The following is a 19,617-nucleotide window of genomic DNA, read 5'->3' as shown; positions in this document are numbered from 1 at the left end:
TCTCATGGTGAGTGCCTCATCTGGACTCTACTTTCCCTGGATAAGGCTGGGATTTGTTAGAAATGGGCTTGCTCCCTTTGAAGGTAAGGGAGTAGATGCAAAGTACAGGACTCACAGGTGGCAGACAAGAGTTCCATGTGGTTGTATCATCACTGCTGGTACTGATGCTAACATTACAGTTGTCCACCTGGGATGCACTCAGGCCATGAGGAGCCCCCCTGTCTTCCAGGTCTTCATTCTGCTGCCGACGGAGGCTGGCTAGCATCTGCAGCTCACATTCGCTCATCTGGCTGGGCTGGTAGTTCCTCCAGTAGTATTCCTGACCAAGATACAGAGGTATGACAATGAGTCACTTGATTTCAATTTTTTTTTTTTTTTTGAGACAGGGTTTCTCTGTGTAGCTTTGCGCCTTTTCCTGGAACTCACTTGGTAGTCCAGGCTGGCCTCGAACTCAGAGATCTACCTGGCTCTGCCTCCCCAGTGCTGGGATTAAAGGCATGGACCACCACTGACCGGTCTGATTTCAATTTTATGGGTTACCAACAAGTGTGACTATAGCCCTATCTACAATGGCTCCCCTCTGATGGAGACCCAAATGCTCTGCACACCTTCATGAGAGGTTACCCTCCCTACCCAATCCAATATTTCTGCACACTGCCTTCATGAAGAACCTCAAAAGCATCAAACTTGCTTTAGCTCCCCTTTCATGCTAGTTCCCTCTGGCTGGCTGGCTGGCTAACTGATGCCATCCATTCTTCCTTGGGAAGGCCTTTTTCTGACAATGACAAGTGGGACACCTCCTCTATTATGTATTAGAGAATTTAAAGGTCTTGACTTTTAGCATTTAAAAGTCTTGACTTTTAGCATTTGTTCCAACTGTAGTTGTCTAACCAACAACTGCCCTTGCAACTGACTAGTTAGCCATGAGCTATACAGGTCATCACTATAACTGCCTGATTCTGGCTAGAGTCCCTTGGTGAAGATCTGAATATCTGTAGATGCTTAACTTCAGGGCCCAAACCCAAAGCAGTTTTTTTTTGTTTGTTTGTTTTGTTTTTTGAGACAGAATTTTTCCGTGTAGTTTGGATGTCTCCCCTGGATCTCACTCTGTAGACCAGGCTGGCCTCGAACTCACAGAGATCTGCCCGGCTCTGTGTCCCAAGTGCTGGTATTAAAGGTGTGCACCACCAGCACTGGGCTCCAAAGAATTTTTTAATTAGATGAATTTATCTGTTTACTGCTGATGCTTTTTGGAAGAAGGCTTCCCCACAGCCCAGGATGACCTTGAAGTCACAGTAATTCTCCTATTTCAGCCTCTTGAGTACTGAGGGTGCAGGTGTGAGTCACCACAGCCAATCTAAAAGGAGGTTTGAAAAGAGAAACCACCCTTTCCAGACAAATGCTCGGCTTATAAGGTAATGGACAAATTTCAGCAGCATTGACTACTAACACCAAATATATTCAAATTACAGATATATGGAAGATAATTAATGCAAGGTGGGAAAAAATGTAAGGTCTGCAATCCAGAAAGGCCTCACATCTATCTTCTTGATGCAGAACAGAGAGTAGATGGAATCAAGATTATTACTGTAACTTTCCAGATGCTAACACAAATAAATATTATTATTTCTTCTTTAATTTTTAAAAATTGCATTTTTAGGAGTGACCGACTTGTCCACAGAACTGCCCCACTCCCCAGATTCAGTTCCCAAACATTCATTGCCCCCTCCACCCCCATGTGTCTTACCTCCAACTCGGGCTGATGTCCACTGCTCAGGCCCAGGCCACACCAGTCAGAACAGGTGAGTGACTTGCCTGCCAGCAGAACTGCCCTACTCCCTAGATTCCATTCCCAAAGACCCATTCCACTGTCCCCCTCTCTGGCCACACTGCCATCCCCTCCTGCTCTGTGCCTCCAGCATCAACTTGGGTGGACTTCTGCTGCCCAGGAGCAGGCCATACCAGTTGGAAAAAGACATACAGGCCAAGTAAAAAACAGATAGGCAAACTCAAGCAGAGACTCCCTGCTGGACCAGAGACCAAATGGGCCTCCAGAACCACAGATAGGTGGCCTCAATCCCCACTACCCTCCTGATCACCACATCCCATTCCTCAATTTGGACAGAGACCCCTTTGTTGCACCAAAGGCCAAGCTAGCACACCTGCCAGAAGTCCAGTCCCAATTGGGCAGTGACTCCCTGCTGGATCAGAGGTCATGCAAGTTGACAGAAACCCAGACCACAAAGACCGGAATATCAAAGAAGAAACAGAAACTAAGGAACAAAATGCCTATCTAACATAGACAAACTCAGAAATCAGCACCTAGACCTATAATCATACCAAACCCAGATGCCTAGATGCCAGTGTAAGAACACAATCAACAAGAGCACCACCACCCAAGGTAATATGGCACCACCCAAGCCCAGCTATCCTATGCCAGTAAGACCTGAACATTCCAACACAGCTGAAGTTCAAAAGATAACCTTAAAACCAATTTTATGAAGATGATAGTTGTCCTTAAAGAGGAATTGAAGAACTCCCTTAAGGAAATTGAAGAAAAGACAAACAAAAATTTGGAGGAAATCAATAAATCTCTTAAAGAATACCAAGAAAGCCAAGAAAGAAAAAAACAGAACAAAACAAAGAAACAGTTGAAGGAAATTGTTCAAACCTGAAAATGGAAATAGAAGCAATAAAGAAAACAAACTGAGGGAATTCTAGAAATGGAAAATCTAGGTTAGTGAACAGGAACTACAGATGCAAGTATCACCAACAGAATACACATGATGGAAGACAGAATCTCAGGCACTGAAGATATGATAGAAGAAATAGATTTATCAGTCAAAAAATATTAAATCTAAAATATTTCAGGAAATCTGGGACACTATGAAAAGACCAAATCCAAGAATAATAGGAACAGAAGAAGTAGACAAATCTCAACTCAAAGAACCAGAAAATATTTTTAATAAAAATCATAGAAGAAAATTTTCCTAACCTAAAGAATATTCCTATGAAGGTACAAGAAGCTTACAGAACACCAAAATAGATTGGACCAAAAAAGAAAGTTGCTTTGCCACACAATGATCAAAACTCCAAACATATAGAACAAAAAAGAATATTAAAATCTGCAAAGGAAAAAGGCCAAGTAACAAACAAAGGTAGACTTATTAGAATTACACCCAACTTCTCAATGGAGACTCTAAAAGACAGAAGGGCCTGGACAGATTTCCTGCAGACTCTAAGAGACCATGGATGCTAATCTAGACCACTATACCCAGTAAACTTTCAATTACCATAGATGGACAAAACAAAATATGCCATGAAAAAGTCAGATATAAACAATATCTAAACAAGTCCTATAGAAGATGCTAGAAGGAAAATTCCAACCCAAGGAGGTTAACTACACCCACAAAAACACAGTCACTAAATTATTTCACACCAACAAAACTGAAGGAAGAGAATCTCTCTCTCTCTCTCTCTCTCTCTCTCTCTCTCTCTCTCTCTCTCTGTCTCTCATACACACACAAAACCACCACCACCACCACCACCACCACCACCACCACCAAAGTAACAGGAATTAACAATCACTGGTCACTAAAATTGGTCACTAAATCAATCTCTCAAAATTGATGGACTCAATTGGCCAATTAAAAAGACACAGGCTAACAGATATATGAAAACAGAATCCATTCTTCTGCTGCATACAAGAAACACACCTCAACATCAAAGATTACCTCAGAGTAAACAGTTGGAAAGAGATTTTCCAAGCAAACTGACCCAAGAAGCAAGGTTATATAGCTATCCTAATATCTAACAAAACAGACTTCCAACCAAAATTAATCAAAAGAGATGGAGAGGGATATTTAATACTGATCAAAGGAAAAAGTCCACCAATATGGAATTTCAATTCTTAACATCTTTGTCCTAAACACAAGGCACCTATAAAACAAACACTACTACAGCTTAAATCACACATCAACACATCACATATTACATGGGAGACTTCAATACTGCACTCTTACCAATGGGCAGTATTTAGAATTGCTGGTAGCAAAAGTCCATGGGAGTATACAGCAGTGACAACTAGAGTTCAGGTCAACCTAAGGGTTCTGTTAGAGGAAACCATCACATAAGGCGTTATGGAATTACTGCCTTTTGAATGAACTGACTCTCTCTTGTTGTAAACTTCTTGTGTAATAATAGCTATGATTCTCCCCATTTACAGTGCATCTCCATGTTAGTGTACATGTAATCTTATGATTGCACCTCAGTCTTGGGCACAACTTTCCCTATACATTTGGGGATAATTGGATAACTGTCCCCAGCTGTGTTTATTGTTCATTAACATAAATCTGGCCAGGGCCATTCTCCAGACAAAAGTATTTCCTTTTTATCCAAGGACACATGCAGATAAACATTAGCTCATCTCACTTACAGATAAGATAAAATAACCATTAGCAATTAAATCCTCAATTACTTACCTTCATCTCAGGTTGCTCACATTCCTGGGATGATGTTTTAGCCCCTTGCTAGCTACTGAGTTAAGGTAGCTACTTCCCACTGACCCAAGGAGATTGCAAGGCCAGGGAGGTGATAGGTGCTAAGCTTCTTTCTTGTGCAAATTAAGTTTTAATTCCTCCTCAGCCAGGTGCTGTTCCTAGATTCCCTAATTGATCTTAGCTTTAGTTGACCCTACCAGAGAACTCCCCTTTAGTCACTCCCCTTTTGGGTTGTAATTGGAAGCTGACAATTATTGCTTTATGTGTGGATCCTTATCACCTCTCTCTATGACCCTGAAAACTTCAAGCCTCATATTGCTTTGCCGAGGAATAACTGCATATGTATATATACTGGTTCTCTGAGAGCAGCGGGGAGAATTGATTGAGAAGAACAAATATGAGGGAGATGGAAAGAACTAGATAGAGATGAGAGAACTGCCGAAGGGACTGAGAGCAGGAGGGACTGAGAGGAGCTAAGTATGCAAAAAGAAAAGAAGCTGTGTAGATAGAATTGACTGAGAAGAATAAAGTGACTGGACTAATGCTGTGGGATGTTCTGTATGTCAAGTGCGCTGCTCTGACTGGTTAGTAAATAAAACACTGATTGGTCAGTAGCCAGGCAGGAAGTATAGGTAGGGCAAACAGAGAAGAGAATTTGGGGAAGTGGAAGGCGGAAGAGAGACCTGCCAGCCACCGCCATGACAAGTGAGATGTAAGGTACAGGTAAGCCACAAGCCATGTGGCAAAGTATAGATTACTAGAAATGGGTTAATTTAAGATAGAAGAAGTAGATAACAAGAAGCCTGCCATGGCCATACAGTTTATAAATAATATAAGCATCTGAGTGTTTATTTTATAAGTGGGTGTCAGACTAACAGGGCTTGGTGGGGGCTGGAGAGAGGTCTCCAGCTACAGACTAAAGAACTCAGTGTGCTTAGGTTCATTTGATATCTCTCAGATTAGAATCCTCAGCTGGTTGTTAGACTCTTCCATGGACCCTGGGAGAAAACAATATAAGCTGGACTTTTTATTGTTTTGGTAGAGCAGGTCATCCAGACAAAAACTAAACAAAGAAATACTGGAGTTAACAAATATTATGAATCAAATGGACCTAACATATCTACAGAACATTTCACCCAAACACAAAAGAATATGCCTTCTTTCCAGCACTTCATGAAACATTATCCAAAATTAATCACATACCTGCTCACAAAGTATTGCAGAATATTCCTTTACACTGTGTGAAGATATGTCACTGTGATTGCTTTAATAAAGAGCTGAATAGCCAATAGCTAGGCAGGAAGAAGTTAGGTGGAACTTCTGGGGACAGAGAAGTCTCAGGGAAGAAGAAAGGTGGTCACCAGCTGGATACAAAGGAAGTAAGACATGTAGGAAGAGAGGTAAAAGCCATGAGTCACACGGCAACACATAGATGAATACAAATGGGTTAATTTAAGTTATAAGAGCTAGAGGGACAAGCCTAAGCTACAGGCTGAGCTTTCAGAATTAATAAGCCTCTGTGTTATTTTTTTGTGAGCTGGTGGCTCAAAGAAAAATCCAGCTACATAAAGCAAGTCTAAACAGATACAAGAAAATTGAAATAATCCCCCATATCCTATCAGACCACCATGGACTAAAGCTGGATTTCAACAACAAAAACAACAGAAAGCCTATAAACTCATGGAAATGGAAAACAACTCCCTCCTGAATGACTACTTGGTCAAAGCAGAAATAAAGAAATTAAAGACTTCTTAGAATTTATTGAAAATGAATGCACAAAAATTACACTCTGTGTGTGTGTGTGTGTGTGTGTGTGTGTGTACACAGGAGTGTGCATTTGCATGTACCCATGACATGGTCAGAGGACAACTAGCAATAGTCAGTTCTCTCCTTCCACCATGTAGGTCATGGAGATTGAACTCTGGTAGTCAGGCTTGGCACAAGTGCCTTTATCTGCTGAGCCATCTTGGCAGCACATCAATATTATTTCAATGTACAGGACAGGAATTAGTATATGAAAGCTTGAACATATTCCCTTTCCTTTCGGCTTAAACTATGGGTAATATCTCAGCCTTACATATGAAGAAGAGACTTTGCACTCAGGTCTAATGCATAACTTAAAAGTAATTTTGAAGTTTCCTGGCATATCTGGAAATACTATTTATAGTCAAAAGAACTTCCCACAACTCATGATAACTTTCAGATCTTACCATCAAAACCTTTCCTTCCTTAAGGGACACTTTGAGTTAGCTACTGCCTTTTCTGTCTTAGTGCTTTATGAAAAAAAAAAAATGGAATTCTGAAAACAATTCTTGGAGTTTCTAAGACCCTAAATGCTTTCTAATAAGATAGTGCCATCTCCATAATTTGAGGTTTTTTTTTTTTTTTTTTTATAGTGTTGCTATTTGATAATATGATGAGAAGACGTTTTGGAGTCTTGTTAGGAAACCTCAGTTAAAGTTTTATTCATAGCTCCAGAGGCCTGGTATCACAAAACTTGTCTCCCCATATATGTAATTACTTTTAAAAGTATCATGTAAATGCTTTATATGTACTTTGATTTAGAAAACAACATATTAAGGGTGATATCACTCTGCCATTGTTATTACAGACTTTTCATGACACATGTATTATGTTATTTTCTCCTGGTTTCCTCCTTTCTCCCTCTCAGAGTCCCCTTTTCCCACCCCACAAGTCTCTAGTCCATATATGAGTGTATACATGTAGTATTTATCTTTCTGTCTGATTTATTTTGATAAACATATAGATCTCCAGTTCTACCCATTTCCTTGCAAATGTTATAGTTTCATTTATCTTTTTTAAAGGCTGAATAAAATTTCATTGTGTGTAAATCTTTTCTTTACCCACTCATCTTTGATGGACACCCAGGACTTGTGAACAGAGCAGCAATAGATAGGCATGTACAAGTATCTCCATGTTGACTGAGAATCTTTTGGATATTTCCTCAGGATTACACCCAGGAACTAGGGTAGATTTCAGTTTTTAAAGGAATTTTCATACTAATTCCACAGTGGCCTGACTAGTTTACATCCTGCCAGCAGTGCATAAAGGTCATTTTCTTATTTTCTTGATGACAGTCATTCTGATAGGGGAAAACAGATTCTTAAAGCAGTTTTAATTTGCAATTTCCTGACGAGTAAGGACATCAAACATCCTTTCAAATATTTATTGGCTATTTGTGCTTCTTCTTTTGAGAACCATCTGTTCAGTTCCTCAGCTCATTTACTGAAGGGATGATTTCTTTCCTTTTCTGGTGTTTAAGTTTTTGTAATTCTTTATATATTCTAGATGTCAATCTCCTGACTGATGTACAATTGGCAACTACATTTCCTCCATTCTGCAGGCTGTCTCTTCACTCTGTTGAATGGTTTCTTTACTCTTTTTTCTAGGCCCCCAATGTGCATCATTAGGCTATTTATTTGAAAATGCCCAGATTTCTTTCTCTCTCTCTTTCTTTCTTTTTTTTTTTTTTTGAGACAGGGTTTCTCTGTGTAGCTTTGCGCCTTTCCTGGAACTTGCTTTGGAGACCAGGCTGGCCTCGAACTCACAGAGATCTGCCTCTGCCTCCTGAGTGCTGGGATTAAAGGCGTGCACCACCACAGCCCAGCGCCCAGATTTCTTAATAGAAGTAACTATAAACTTTCCTTAGAACTGACTTACTTACATTGTAGGGAAACTGGTAGTTGTGCTTAATTTTTGTTTGATTTAAAGAATTTAGAAACTCCCACAGTTTTCCTCTGTGACTCATGTGTTCACCAAACTGTCTCCAAGTCTCTGTGTAGTTTCTCTTGTTATTGAGTTCTAGCTTTATTCTGTTATGATCTGATAATATGTAAGGAACAATTTTAATTATTTTGCATTTGTTTGGACTTGCTTTGTGACCTAGAATGTGGTCCAATTTAGAGAAAGTTCATGGGCTTCTGAAAAGAGTGTATATTCTATAGATATGTTATGTCCATTTTATCTGTGGCATAGTTCATCTGAAGTTTCTTCACTGAATATTAGTTTTCATTGCCTATCTAAAGATGAGAGTGGCACCCCAGAGTTACCCACTATTACTGGATCTTGATCTAGCTCACCTTTTATTCACACTAGTGTTTGTTTTATAAATTTAAGAAGTCCCAAATTTGGCCTCCACATATTTACAGTTATTATGTATTCTTGATGGATTATTTCTGTTGTCAGAATGTAGGAACATTAATGAGTATTTAATAAGCTTTGGGAAAACATATCATAAGTGGAACAACATCTATATTCCAATGAAAAAGCACTAAAAAGGTAATTATTTCAAAGTCAGAAGAAGTGGTTGAGGTCACAATAAAACATGGCAATGTGGTCAGTATCATTGTCAGAGACATATGCAACTCATAATTCCAGTGGTAGTTCACTCACTTTCACTGGTTATATGAAAATATATGGATAGTAACAAGTGTTGGCAACTGTGGAAAAATGAGACCTTTCAGACATTGCTGGGTCAGTATATAAAATGGAGAAGCTAGTCTGGAAAAAGAAGTTTGCAGTTTCTCAAAATGCTTAGCATAGAGTATTTATGAGGCCTAGAAACTTACTCCTGAACATACAATGGGAACCGAAAGTCCATATTTTCTTACACACACACACACACACACACACACACACACACACACCAATCAATCAAACAAACATACAGAAAACCCCAAATGGTGTATACAGATGTTCATAGCAACATTATTCCAAATTATCAGAAGGTGAAAATAGCCAAATGTTCATCAACTAATCAATGGAATTTTGTTTATCCATCTTATATAATGTAATTCAGTCATAAAGGTTAATAAAAGTTTGTTACATTCCACAGTCTACATGGACCTCAAAAGGATTACACTACATGAAAGCAGCCACATGTAAAGGCCACACATCATGTTATTTTGTTATCTGACAAGTCTAGAGTAGGCAAATACATAGACATGGGAAGTAGATTGAGATGTCAGAGGCTTGGAAGAAGGTATGGAAGCAACTTCCAATGGTATATAACTTCCCCTGGAGGTGGTCAAAATGCTATAAAATTAGGTCACCAAGGTGGTTACAGATTGCATTAAAATTCCTGGATATTGTCTGTTTTAAACAGGTGATTTTTATGGTATATGAATCATATAAATTAAAGTTTAGTAACCAGAGGTACAACAGTGAACAAGTGACCTTGTTGTCTTGCCAAGTTATGGAACTGAACATCCCAGTAGGTAAAACCATTGCTAGAATGTGTTTTTTACAATGGATAATAGTACTTTAATTTTTCAATTTTCTTTAAGAAGAAATTGATGTCTTTAGTATGACTGATCCATGTATCCAATCTGTTTATTTAATTCACAAGCCTGTACTGTGACTGAATAGCTGGGTATTGATAAGAAAATAAAAGCTTGAGGTGATGATTCTATGAGGCAGATCTACAGCCAGATCCTAGTTTTACCATTTCCAGCCATGACTGAGGACAGCATCTATCTCTTCATGCCTTCTTTAGCTTCTTCATCTGTAAGAGGTTATAGTAGCCTCATGGAATGAGGTGATTGCCTTTTACTAGTAGATAGCAAATGCTTAGCACCACACAGTGACAGCATGCTAGTGATATCCATACTTAGAGAAAACAGTGTGGTTTGGCTATCACATATCCATCAAAAGCTCATGTGCTAAGGACTTGCTCAGGGTCTTACACAGAGGGGAACAGAACTCTCTCTCTCTCCACATATGCATGCCTGTGCATGTGTGCCATGGTGCATGTGTGGAGGCTAGAGGACATGTGGAGAGAGATTTTTCTCCTTCACCTTAATGTGGGTTCTGGGCATTGAACTCAGATATCCAGATGTGTGCAGCAAGTACCTCTCCCCATTGAGCTATCTTGCTATGCCTGGAAGTGTAACTTTGGAGAAGTGGGCTAGTGACTGGGGGTGGGGTACACCTGTGTCTTCCTTTTCTTTTCTCTTTCACCACTTGGCCATGAAGTTAATGGTTTTGCCATATGCTACTGTTGTATGTGCTGTCATTCCACAGGCCCCTAAACAACAGCACCAACCAATCATGGACTGAAACCTTCAAACTGTGCGCCAAAAATAAATCCTCCATTCTTTACAGGCTGATTATCTTGTCCATATGTTATAGTCATAGCTAATACATGTGCCTTTGTGTATAACTATATTAAAATGTATGTGATATAAAACATATACAAAAATAGAAATTAAGGTGGTTGAGATTTAAAAATTGGGGCCGAGCAGGCAGTGGAAGCCTGTGCTGGGCTTCCACTCAGGCTGACTAACTCTTGTCATCTAGGCCCAGATCAAGAGCTTTGAGTTGGTCCATCCCAACATCTTTTCCATCTACAAGCTACTGGAGGGTGTGGAGAAGCAAGTCCTACAGAACCAGATGTCATCACTTAATAGGGCTGGCTGGCCCCCAGCTTGAAGCTGCTATGTTTGAATTGCTTGGAGACGGACAGCCTGGGGCAATGGTGCTGCTTGCAGGCTACAAGCACAAAGATAGAGAGCCCAGTGAGCCTTGGGGAGGCTGAGGGTGGGGAAGTGTGTGGCAGCCTGGAGCTTGAATAGAACCTGCTCCCAGCCCCCTTGCCTAGCCAGAAGATCACCCTGACTCTAAACAAAACCAGCATATCTGAGACAAGTCCAGGTGATGGTTCATTATTTATGGTTTGTCAGAAATCAGAAACCTTGAACCAGACCAGCAGCTCGTTGAAATGAATATTTTCATATAAAGCTGTTTGGGCAAAAGGACACACTGCAGTTTCCAATGATACTATGATGAAGGAATATGCAATGGAGAGGCGGGAAAGATGGAGGAATGGAGAGGTGCATGCTTGGTGAGGAGAGGAGGAACTAGAGATGACATCAATGAATGACAGGTGTGAGAGAAGGCTATGTGTTACTACCAAGGCCCATGCACATGTCCATGGTCTGTGCTGCTCCCTAAAACCATGTTGGTGTCCGTGGTCCATGCTGCTTCTGAGAGTTATGTCTGAGTCTGTGGCTGTGCTGTAGCAGAGGGTAGTGTTGATGTCTGTGGTCTGTACTGCTACCAGAGACCATACTTAGGTCTGTGGCACATGCTGACCATGAGGATGCCCATGGTCCATACTGTTGCCAGAAATCACTTGGAAGTCCATGGTCTGTGCTCCTGCTGACTGAAAAGGGCAAGGCAGCTCCTTCTGCAGTGGCACTGACGAGTGCAGACTCACAGTTGAGAAAAAGGGACATTGAAGACTTTGATTATGACCCTACCTTCCCTCCCTCCCCCCCAAAAAGTAACAGCCTAGACAGGAAATGGTCAAAGAGAACTCTTAAAAATTGTAATAAGGATCTGAGTGGCAGTAGCATATGCCTTTAATCCCAGCACTCAAGAGGCAGAGCCAGGCGGATCTCTGTGAGTTCGAGGCCAGCCTGGTTTACAGAGCGAGAACCAGGACATGCACCAAAACTACACGGAGAAACCCTGTCTCAAAAATTGAAATAAGGATGCTGAAGTGTAGCTCTGCATAATCAAGGGCTTCTGGCAGAGGTGTAGCTCTGCATAATCAAGGGCTTCTGGCAGAGCCCACAGTGGGGAAGGACCAGTTTCCTTTAAGGGGCTGGCTTCTAGGAGTTGACCATGCTCCAGTGAGTATATAGGCAACACAAATTGGACTTGTGCTTTTTTTTCTTCATTTTTTGGAGGCAGAGCAGGTCACATGGTAGGGGTAGACCTCGGAGGACTAGAAATTAAGTGTGATGGGGGTGTGAAATTCCCAAATAATCAATAAAAATATTATGTTGGAAAAAACTGAAGATAGTTTAAACCTGTCTTGCTGAATCCAATGGGTTGTCTTTGAATATGTGGCTTAGTGTGAAAACATCTCTTTCAGGACCTCAGTGCTGGCAAAAATACTTATAATCTGTTATTGCTGTTCACTTCCCTCATTTTTCTGTTGCAGATAGAAGGCTCGGGTACTTGAGGGTTGCAGCACACAAGTGACTGACTGTCATTAACTGTGCAGCAGAATTAGAGAAGGCCACATTTAAGTCCATGGCGACATCTGAGAGTTAGTTAAGTTTGCTGGCAGTGGAATTGGTGGTCTTTAGAAAGATCCTTCCACCATGGGCAGTAATGAAGCAGGGGCTGAGGAATACCTGGCTGGGCTACCACAGTGATTTGCAGTAGTGGAAATAAAGGAGACTGAGTGAGTAAGCATTCATTCCACAAATGCTTACTGAGACTTCTTTTCCATGCCAGCCTCTCTCATGTTAAGCTTGATTAGAACTCTATGTATTTTCATGATTTTATTTCATACAGCCATTTGTAAGGGGAAGAGAGAAGGAAGGAGCTTTTCCCAGAGTCACAGACAGAGCAACTTATGGCAAGCCAGTAATTAACTTAGTTCTCCAAGACAGGTTTGATTTGCAATCTCTTAAGCCATTTCAAAATCACCAGAAAAGGCCAAATCATTATTTTCTTTATTATTTTGAAAGGAGGCCTATTAGTATGGTCTTCAGATCAAGGGGACTCCACATACAAGATGTTGTCTAACTGAATCGTCCAACCACTGAGAGAGACAGTGCTTCCTTCATGTAATTCTGACTCTGAAGGGCTCAACATGGTAACTATAACCTAATTTTGCCTCCAAAAATCCTTTTAGGAAAGGGAGGTGCTGCCAATCAGATGTTAGGAATAAGGCATGTGTTGAAGGCCATCAATTTAGCTGTGCTCTCCCTCTGGTAAGTTCTTTGCCTACTAAGTCCTTCAGGTGGTTATTTTCATTGATCTGTTTTTGGATATTAGTTGCAAGGCATTAAGGCAATGGTTTTCAACCTTGCTAATGCTGTGACTCTTTAATCCAGTTCTTCATGCTGTAGTGACCCCCACATCCATAAAATTATTTTCATTGGTATTTCAAAATTTTGCTACTGTTATGAATCATAATGTGCTATGGATATCGCTCTGTGTAAATAAAGTTCTGATTGGCCAGTGGCCAGGCAGGAAGTATAGGCGGGACAAGAGAGAAGAGAATTCTGGGAAGTAGAAGGCTGGGAGGGGACACTGCCAGCCGCCGCCATGAGAAGCAACATGTAAAGACAATGGTAAGCCACAAGCCACGTGGCAAAGAATAGATTAACAGAAATGGGTTAATTTAAGATAGAAGAAGCAGATAACAAGCAGCCTGCCACGACCATACAGTTTATAAGCAATATAAATTTCTGTGTGCTTTCTTGGTTAGGTCTGAGAGACTGTGGGACTGGCGGGTGAGAGAGATTTGTCCTGACTGGGCCAGGCAGGAAAACTCCAACTACAATCTGTGTTTTATGATGGTCTTAGGCAATACCCACAAATGGGTCATTTGATCCCAAAGGAGTCTCACACACAGACTTAGAACCACTGTATTAAGGAATGGCTGTTGCTCGCATGAGCCTTATAGTTAACAAAGCAAATGAGATTTCTGGGATGAGACAGCATCCTATGTCGCAGCAAATAATGAAGGATCACATTGATAGCCACCTGGGGCCTTGAACAAGAAAACTAGCTCCAGTAGAAAGATGGCACACAAAACAACCTTTTAACCTGATGCCCTTCACCCAAGCTCTCTTTTCAAGATTTTAGCATGGAATAGTTTAATTAATTAAATATCTGCCTGCAAAATTTGGGGGGCTTCAGCCTCAGTTTACCATGTGGAGAGAAGTGAGACCAAGAATCTTACTGTTCCTTTATAGCGGGAAGGAAACAGAGATCAGAGAACACTTGGGACTTCTTTCTGCTCTGGAGCTTATAAATCTGTACGATGTCATTTAGGAACTGAGTTTCCGTTGTGACCACACATGACTCTTACTGTACAGCAGGAACATTGTGCTATAAAATCCCTGCAGTCAGGAGTGAGGGTTGTAGTTCTGTGGCAGGGTGCCTGTCTAACATGGATGAGTCCCTGAGTTCTATCCCCAGCAGGGGAGAAAAAATTAAGTCTGCTACCAAACCAAAACCATCTCTGTACTGCTTCAAGCTATATTGAGTGCATCTCAATACATGTCTATTCTAAAGGGAGGGTGGTTGTTGGGGAATAATACAAATGGTGACGTCAGAGCCTGAAAGTTCAGGTAAGTTTCATGGGGAAGATGATGTGTAATTGGGGTCTTTACAATGGGTGATGATACTGCAGTATATTTCAACCTTCAGCCAAAAAATGGGAAGCAAGTCAGAAATATGCAGATCTTGTTCGTAGTAAACCTTTAAATAGATTAGAAAGTAACACCTCCACATTTCTATTTTAGAAGTGAAGTAATACTGACCCAAAGTAACAGGGATGAGAATAGCTATAATTAATTGAAATCCTGTAGTATGAAACTGCTTCTTCTGTCCCATCCAAGTTTTATTAAAAGGCTAAAATTACATCAAAGGATAGATTATTAATAGTTCCCAAATAAAAACTACCCTATTTGCCTAATACAACTCATATAATGATGTTGCATTCACACAGGGGAAGACTATGCAGCCATGAAATGATTGTTCTATGGACTCTCACCAACAAAATACTAAGAAAGAAGGCCATTCAATCTTACCAAAAGCAATCTACAGATTCAATGCAATCCCCATCAAAATCCCAACACAATTTTTCACAGACTTGGAAAGAACAATACTCAACTACATATGGAAAAACAAAAGACCCAGGATAGCTAAAAGAATCCCGTATGATAAAGCAACCTCTGGAGGCATCACCATCCCTGACCTCAAGCTCTATTATAGAGCTATAGTAATAAAAACAGCCTGGTACTGGTACAAAAACCGACATATGGACCAATGGAATCGAATTGAAGACCCTGACATTAATCCACACACATATGAACACCTGATTTTTGACAAAGAAGCCAAAACTATAAAATGGAAAAAAGAAAGTATCTTCAACAAATGGTGTTGGCATAACTGGATATGTAAAAGATTACAAATAGATCCATATCTGTCACCATGCACAAAACTCAAGTCCCAAGTGGATCAAAGACCTCTACATAAATACTGTTACACTAAACTTAAAAAGAAGAGAAAGTAGGAAGTACTTTTGAATGCATTGGCACCAGAGATCACTTCCTAAATATAACACCAACAACACAAACCCTAAGCACAGCAATTAATAAATGGGACTTCTTGAAACTGAGAAGGGCAAAAGATACGGTCAATAAGACCAAAAAACAAAACAAAACAAAACAAAACAAAAACAAAAACAGAAACAAAAACAAAAACTGCCTACAGAATGGGAAAAGATCTTCACCAACCCCACATCTGACAGAGGATTGATCTTCACAGTATATAAAGAACTCAAGAAATTAGACATCAAAATACCGAACAATCCAATTAAAAAATGGGCTAAAGAGCTAAACAGAGAATTCACAAAACAAGAAACACAAATGGCTGAAAGACATTTAAAGAAATGCTCAACATCTTTAATCATCAGAGAAATGCAAATCAAAACAACTCTGAGATACCTCCTTACACCTGTCAGAATGGCTATGATCAAAAACACTAATGACAGTCAATGTTGGAGAGGATGCAGAACAAAGGGAATACTACTCCACTGTTGGTGGGAATGCAAACTTGTACAACCACTGTGGAAGTCAGTATGGCGGTTTCTCAGAAAATTGAGAATCGAACTACCTCAAGACCCAGCCATACCACTCTTGGGCATATACCCAAGGAATTCTCAACCATACCACAAAGATACATGCTCAACTATGTTCATAGCAGCATTATTTGTAATAGCCAGAACCTGGAAACAACCTAGATGCCCATCAACTGAAGAATGGATTAAGAAAATGTGGTACATATACACAATGGAATACTACTCAGCAGAAAAAAACAATAACAGCATGAAATTCACAGGCAAATGGATGGATCTAGAAAAAAATCATCCTGAGTGAGGTAACCAAAATCCAGAAAGACAAACATGGTATGTACTCACTCATAAGTGGATTCTAGATAGAAAGCAAAGGACAATCAGACTGCAACCCACAGAACCATAAGGTTATATATATATATGACATAGAGGACCTTAGGATGACTGTTGCTTATAATAAGTTCTGGTTTTACTCAATTACTGAGCAACACTCAATGAAACATTATAGTATTAAGAATTTATACTGTATCAAGCTGATAATAGAAAATTAATTAATTAATTAATCTAAAAAAGAAAAAAAGAAAAATTTGAACTATTAAAAACAAACAAACAAACAAACACATTTTGCTACAGCAAAAAGGGAAACTAGGGGCTCATCATTCCTCCACATTCTATTCTTTCCCTTGTATTATATATTTGAAATTTTTTATCAGTGGATTCTGCTGGAGTATCCACTACAGATAAGCACTGGAGGGCTCCTGTTGCAAATCACCCTCTGGAGCAATGGAAGGACCTTTCTACTGACACTTGGAGGGGACCCAGTCTGGTGTTGGTGTGGGCCCGGGGTTCTGCTTATGTCTTTCCTCAGGACAATAAAATATCTCATTGGGTTTCTGAGCATTGAGGGCTCCCTGTGGCTGCAGCTGAAGCCCAACATGGCAGAGACCTATTGGGTCTTCATGAAAAACTCTCCCCTTCCGATGACAATGGGGATTGAAAGCACAATATGGCCAGCTTTGGCAAGCATTAACGTAAACCTAGAAACTGCAACCATGTGGTTGGATTCTCCAGAAGGTAATGTATGGTAACTGCTTTTTCAAGTATGTTTGAGAATGTGTCACCCAGACACTTAGGAGATTAAGGATAACACTGAAGATCACTGACCTCCATTTATTAACAACAGTAGCATGCCAGCTAAGCATTTTCATTCTCACAACCCTATTCATGCTGGAGCAGTACCTGCTTCTCAGGAGTGGCTCTGTGCAACATTTTTTTGCCTCCTGAAATTCATTTAGCCCCCTTTGAAGATACCTTAAAATTTGTGAGTCTGAATGTAGTCAAACAGAACCATTAGTTCTGTTCCTTGTGAGCTGCCTGCTTTTTCTTTATGGTTCTTAGTTGCTCTTTTACAGAGCTGCCAGCTTAAGTTGTGCTGGGATCAAGAATAATGGGCCTCAGCAGTTCGTGTTCCTGGAGTTGCGTCCATGCCAATGGATACCCACAGGCTCCAGAAGAGAATTTGATATTGCTGCTGCCGTTGTTGCTGTTATAACAGTGGTGATCACCACTACTACTGTTTCTGGGATTGCCATTTCATAATTAGTTACTACAGCTAGCACAGTGGAGACCCTGGCAGCAAAAGTAACTACCACAGTTCTGTGTTGAACACACAGATTACAAGCCCAGTGCCACTTAGAGATCTTTAGCAACAGTTAACTCTGCAGCTCTCACACAATTGAGCCTGTATGATAATGAGTATTCAGAGATGGGTAATACCTGGGGGGCGCTCACCAACCTAAGACAGAACACCTGTGTGGCCTGGACAGGTGTCTCCATGATGGGTAAGGTGACCTGCTGACGTCCCATGCAACCTAAGTCAGAAGCTCATGTTTCAGTAAAAGAGGGGGGGGGACCTGTAGGGCCCGGGGCCCCGTTTTGGGTAACTGTTGCATTGCTTGCTGACCTTGACCTTGATATCCTTCCTATGTTAATTCCCTGCAAGATTCCACCCTCCTGAATGTCTCCTTGTCTGTGTATCCAGCATATTGGGTGTTAACAGCTTAGATGCAAGATTGTAAAACATCAGAAGTGGTGTTGGGGACTTAGCTCAGTGGTAGAGCACTTGCCTAGCAAGCGCAAGGCCCAGGGTTCGATCCTCAGCTAAAAAAACAAAACAAAACAAAAAACCCAGCAGAAGCGAACTTCTGCCATCTGGGGTTCCCCATTGTGCTGTAAGTCTGTATTCAAAACCTCCTCCCTCCTTCAATAAACGGCATTTGGCACTCAAATAAAAAAAAAGAGGGGGTCAAGATCATGATGGGGAAACCCACAGAGACAGCTGACCGGTGCTAGCTGGAGCTCACTGACTCTGGACTGACAGCTCGGAAACCTGCATGGGACTGAACTAGGCCCACTGGATGTGGGTGACAGTTGTGTGACTTGATCTGTTCGTTGGTTCCCTGGCAGCAGGACCAGGACTTATCCCAGGTACATGAACTGACTTTTTGGAGCCCATTCCCTGTGGTGGGATACCTTGCTCAGTCTTGATACAATGGGGAGGGGCTAGGCTCTCCTTCAACTTGGTATGCCAGACTTTGTTGACTACCATGGGAGGCCTTACCCACTCTGAGGAGTGGATGGGGGTAGAGTGGGAGGGAGGTGAGGAGGCAGGAGGAGGGGAAGGAGGGGGAACTGGGGTTGGTATGTAAAATGGAAAAAATTTTAATAAATAAATATATATTTTTTTTTAAAAGAAAGAAGGCCATTAACGAGAATACAGAGGAACTGATCCTGGGGATAGTTGTAGAGGGACAGTGACAGGAAGGGGCAGCAACAGAGAGAATACAACATGACTGCTGAGGTGTTGTTATTGTTTTTCTTTCTTAACCTGGATGATGGTTATGTGAGTTTGTTCATACTGTGGTCAAAGCATATGCTTCTGGTGCCCTCACTGCTACATGATCAAACACAATGACAGAGTTTAAGGCTCAGAAAGGATTTATGAGGACCTGACTGCTTGTTACTCTCTTACAAATCACTCTGGCAATTCTACATAAGAAAACAATCCTCAGTTTAAGTAGAGATTGAGTGGTGCTTTCACAAACAAATTTACCCTTGGGTTTTACAGATGTAAGCAGAGTTTTGGAAACTGTTTTGGAGTCCTTCATGACAGCAAGAATAGTATGAGCCCATTCTTACAAGCTAACTTTAACTGCCATTTTAATTTGAGGATTCATTTCCCTTCTGTTGCCACTTGCAATAGTGTCTGGTTCCTGGACTGCCACTTTAAATAATAACTAATGGCTCACTAGTGTCCTGGGACATCTCTTCACTGGTGAGCTATGCACCCCTGCAAGAACTTGCTCTGCTTCTCTGGGGACACAGGATTAAGTACACAAATGAGGAGCAGACACGGGCACAACAGGAGTTCTAAAGTGGCACCTATTCTGCCACCCTGCTCGTCCGCAATTTATAGTGTCTTGCAGCATGTGT

The 19,617-nt window shown here is 40.9% G+C and overlaps 1 protein-coding gene and 1 long non-coding RNA gene across 6 annotated transcripts in view; one reads left to right on the top strand and one right to left on the bottom strand.

The window, feature by feature from the left end:
- Cfap20dc (CFAP20 domain containing) overlaps nt 1-19,617 on the bottom strand; it is a 255,472-nt gene that overhangs the window by 54,915 nt on the left and 180,940 nt on the right. For all 5 annotated transcript variants that reach the window (XM_036199888.1, XM_036199890.1, XM_036199889.1 and 2 more), the window contains one exon: nt 116-319. In XM_036199888.1, the coding sequence (XP_036055781.1) occupies nt 116-319 (204 nt within the window). The remainder of the gene's footprint in view (nt 1-115; nt 320-19,617) is intronic.
- LOC118591517 lies at nt 214-15,052 on the top strand. The gene is made up of 3 exons (XR_004945937.1): nt 214-336; nt 1,473-1,589; nt 14,998-15,052. It is a non-coding gene; the product is annotated as an uncharacterized LOC118591517 (long non-coding RNA).

Source organism: Onychomys torridus, chromosome 9 (assembly GCF_903995425.1).
Source record: "Onychomys torridus chromosome 9, mOncTor1.1, whole genome shotgun sequence".
Taxonomy (NCBI): domain Eukaryota; kingdom Metazoa; phylum Chordata; class Mammalia; order Rodentia; family Cricetidae; genus Onychomys; species Onychomys torridus.
Note: the sequence above shows the minus strand (reverse complement) of the source record. Positions and strands in the feature narration are given on the sequence as shown.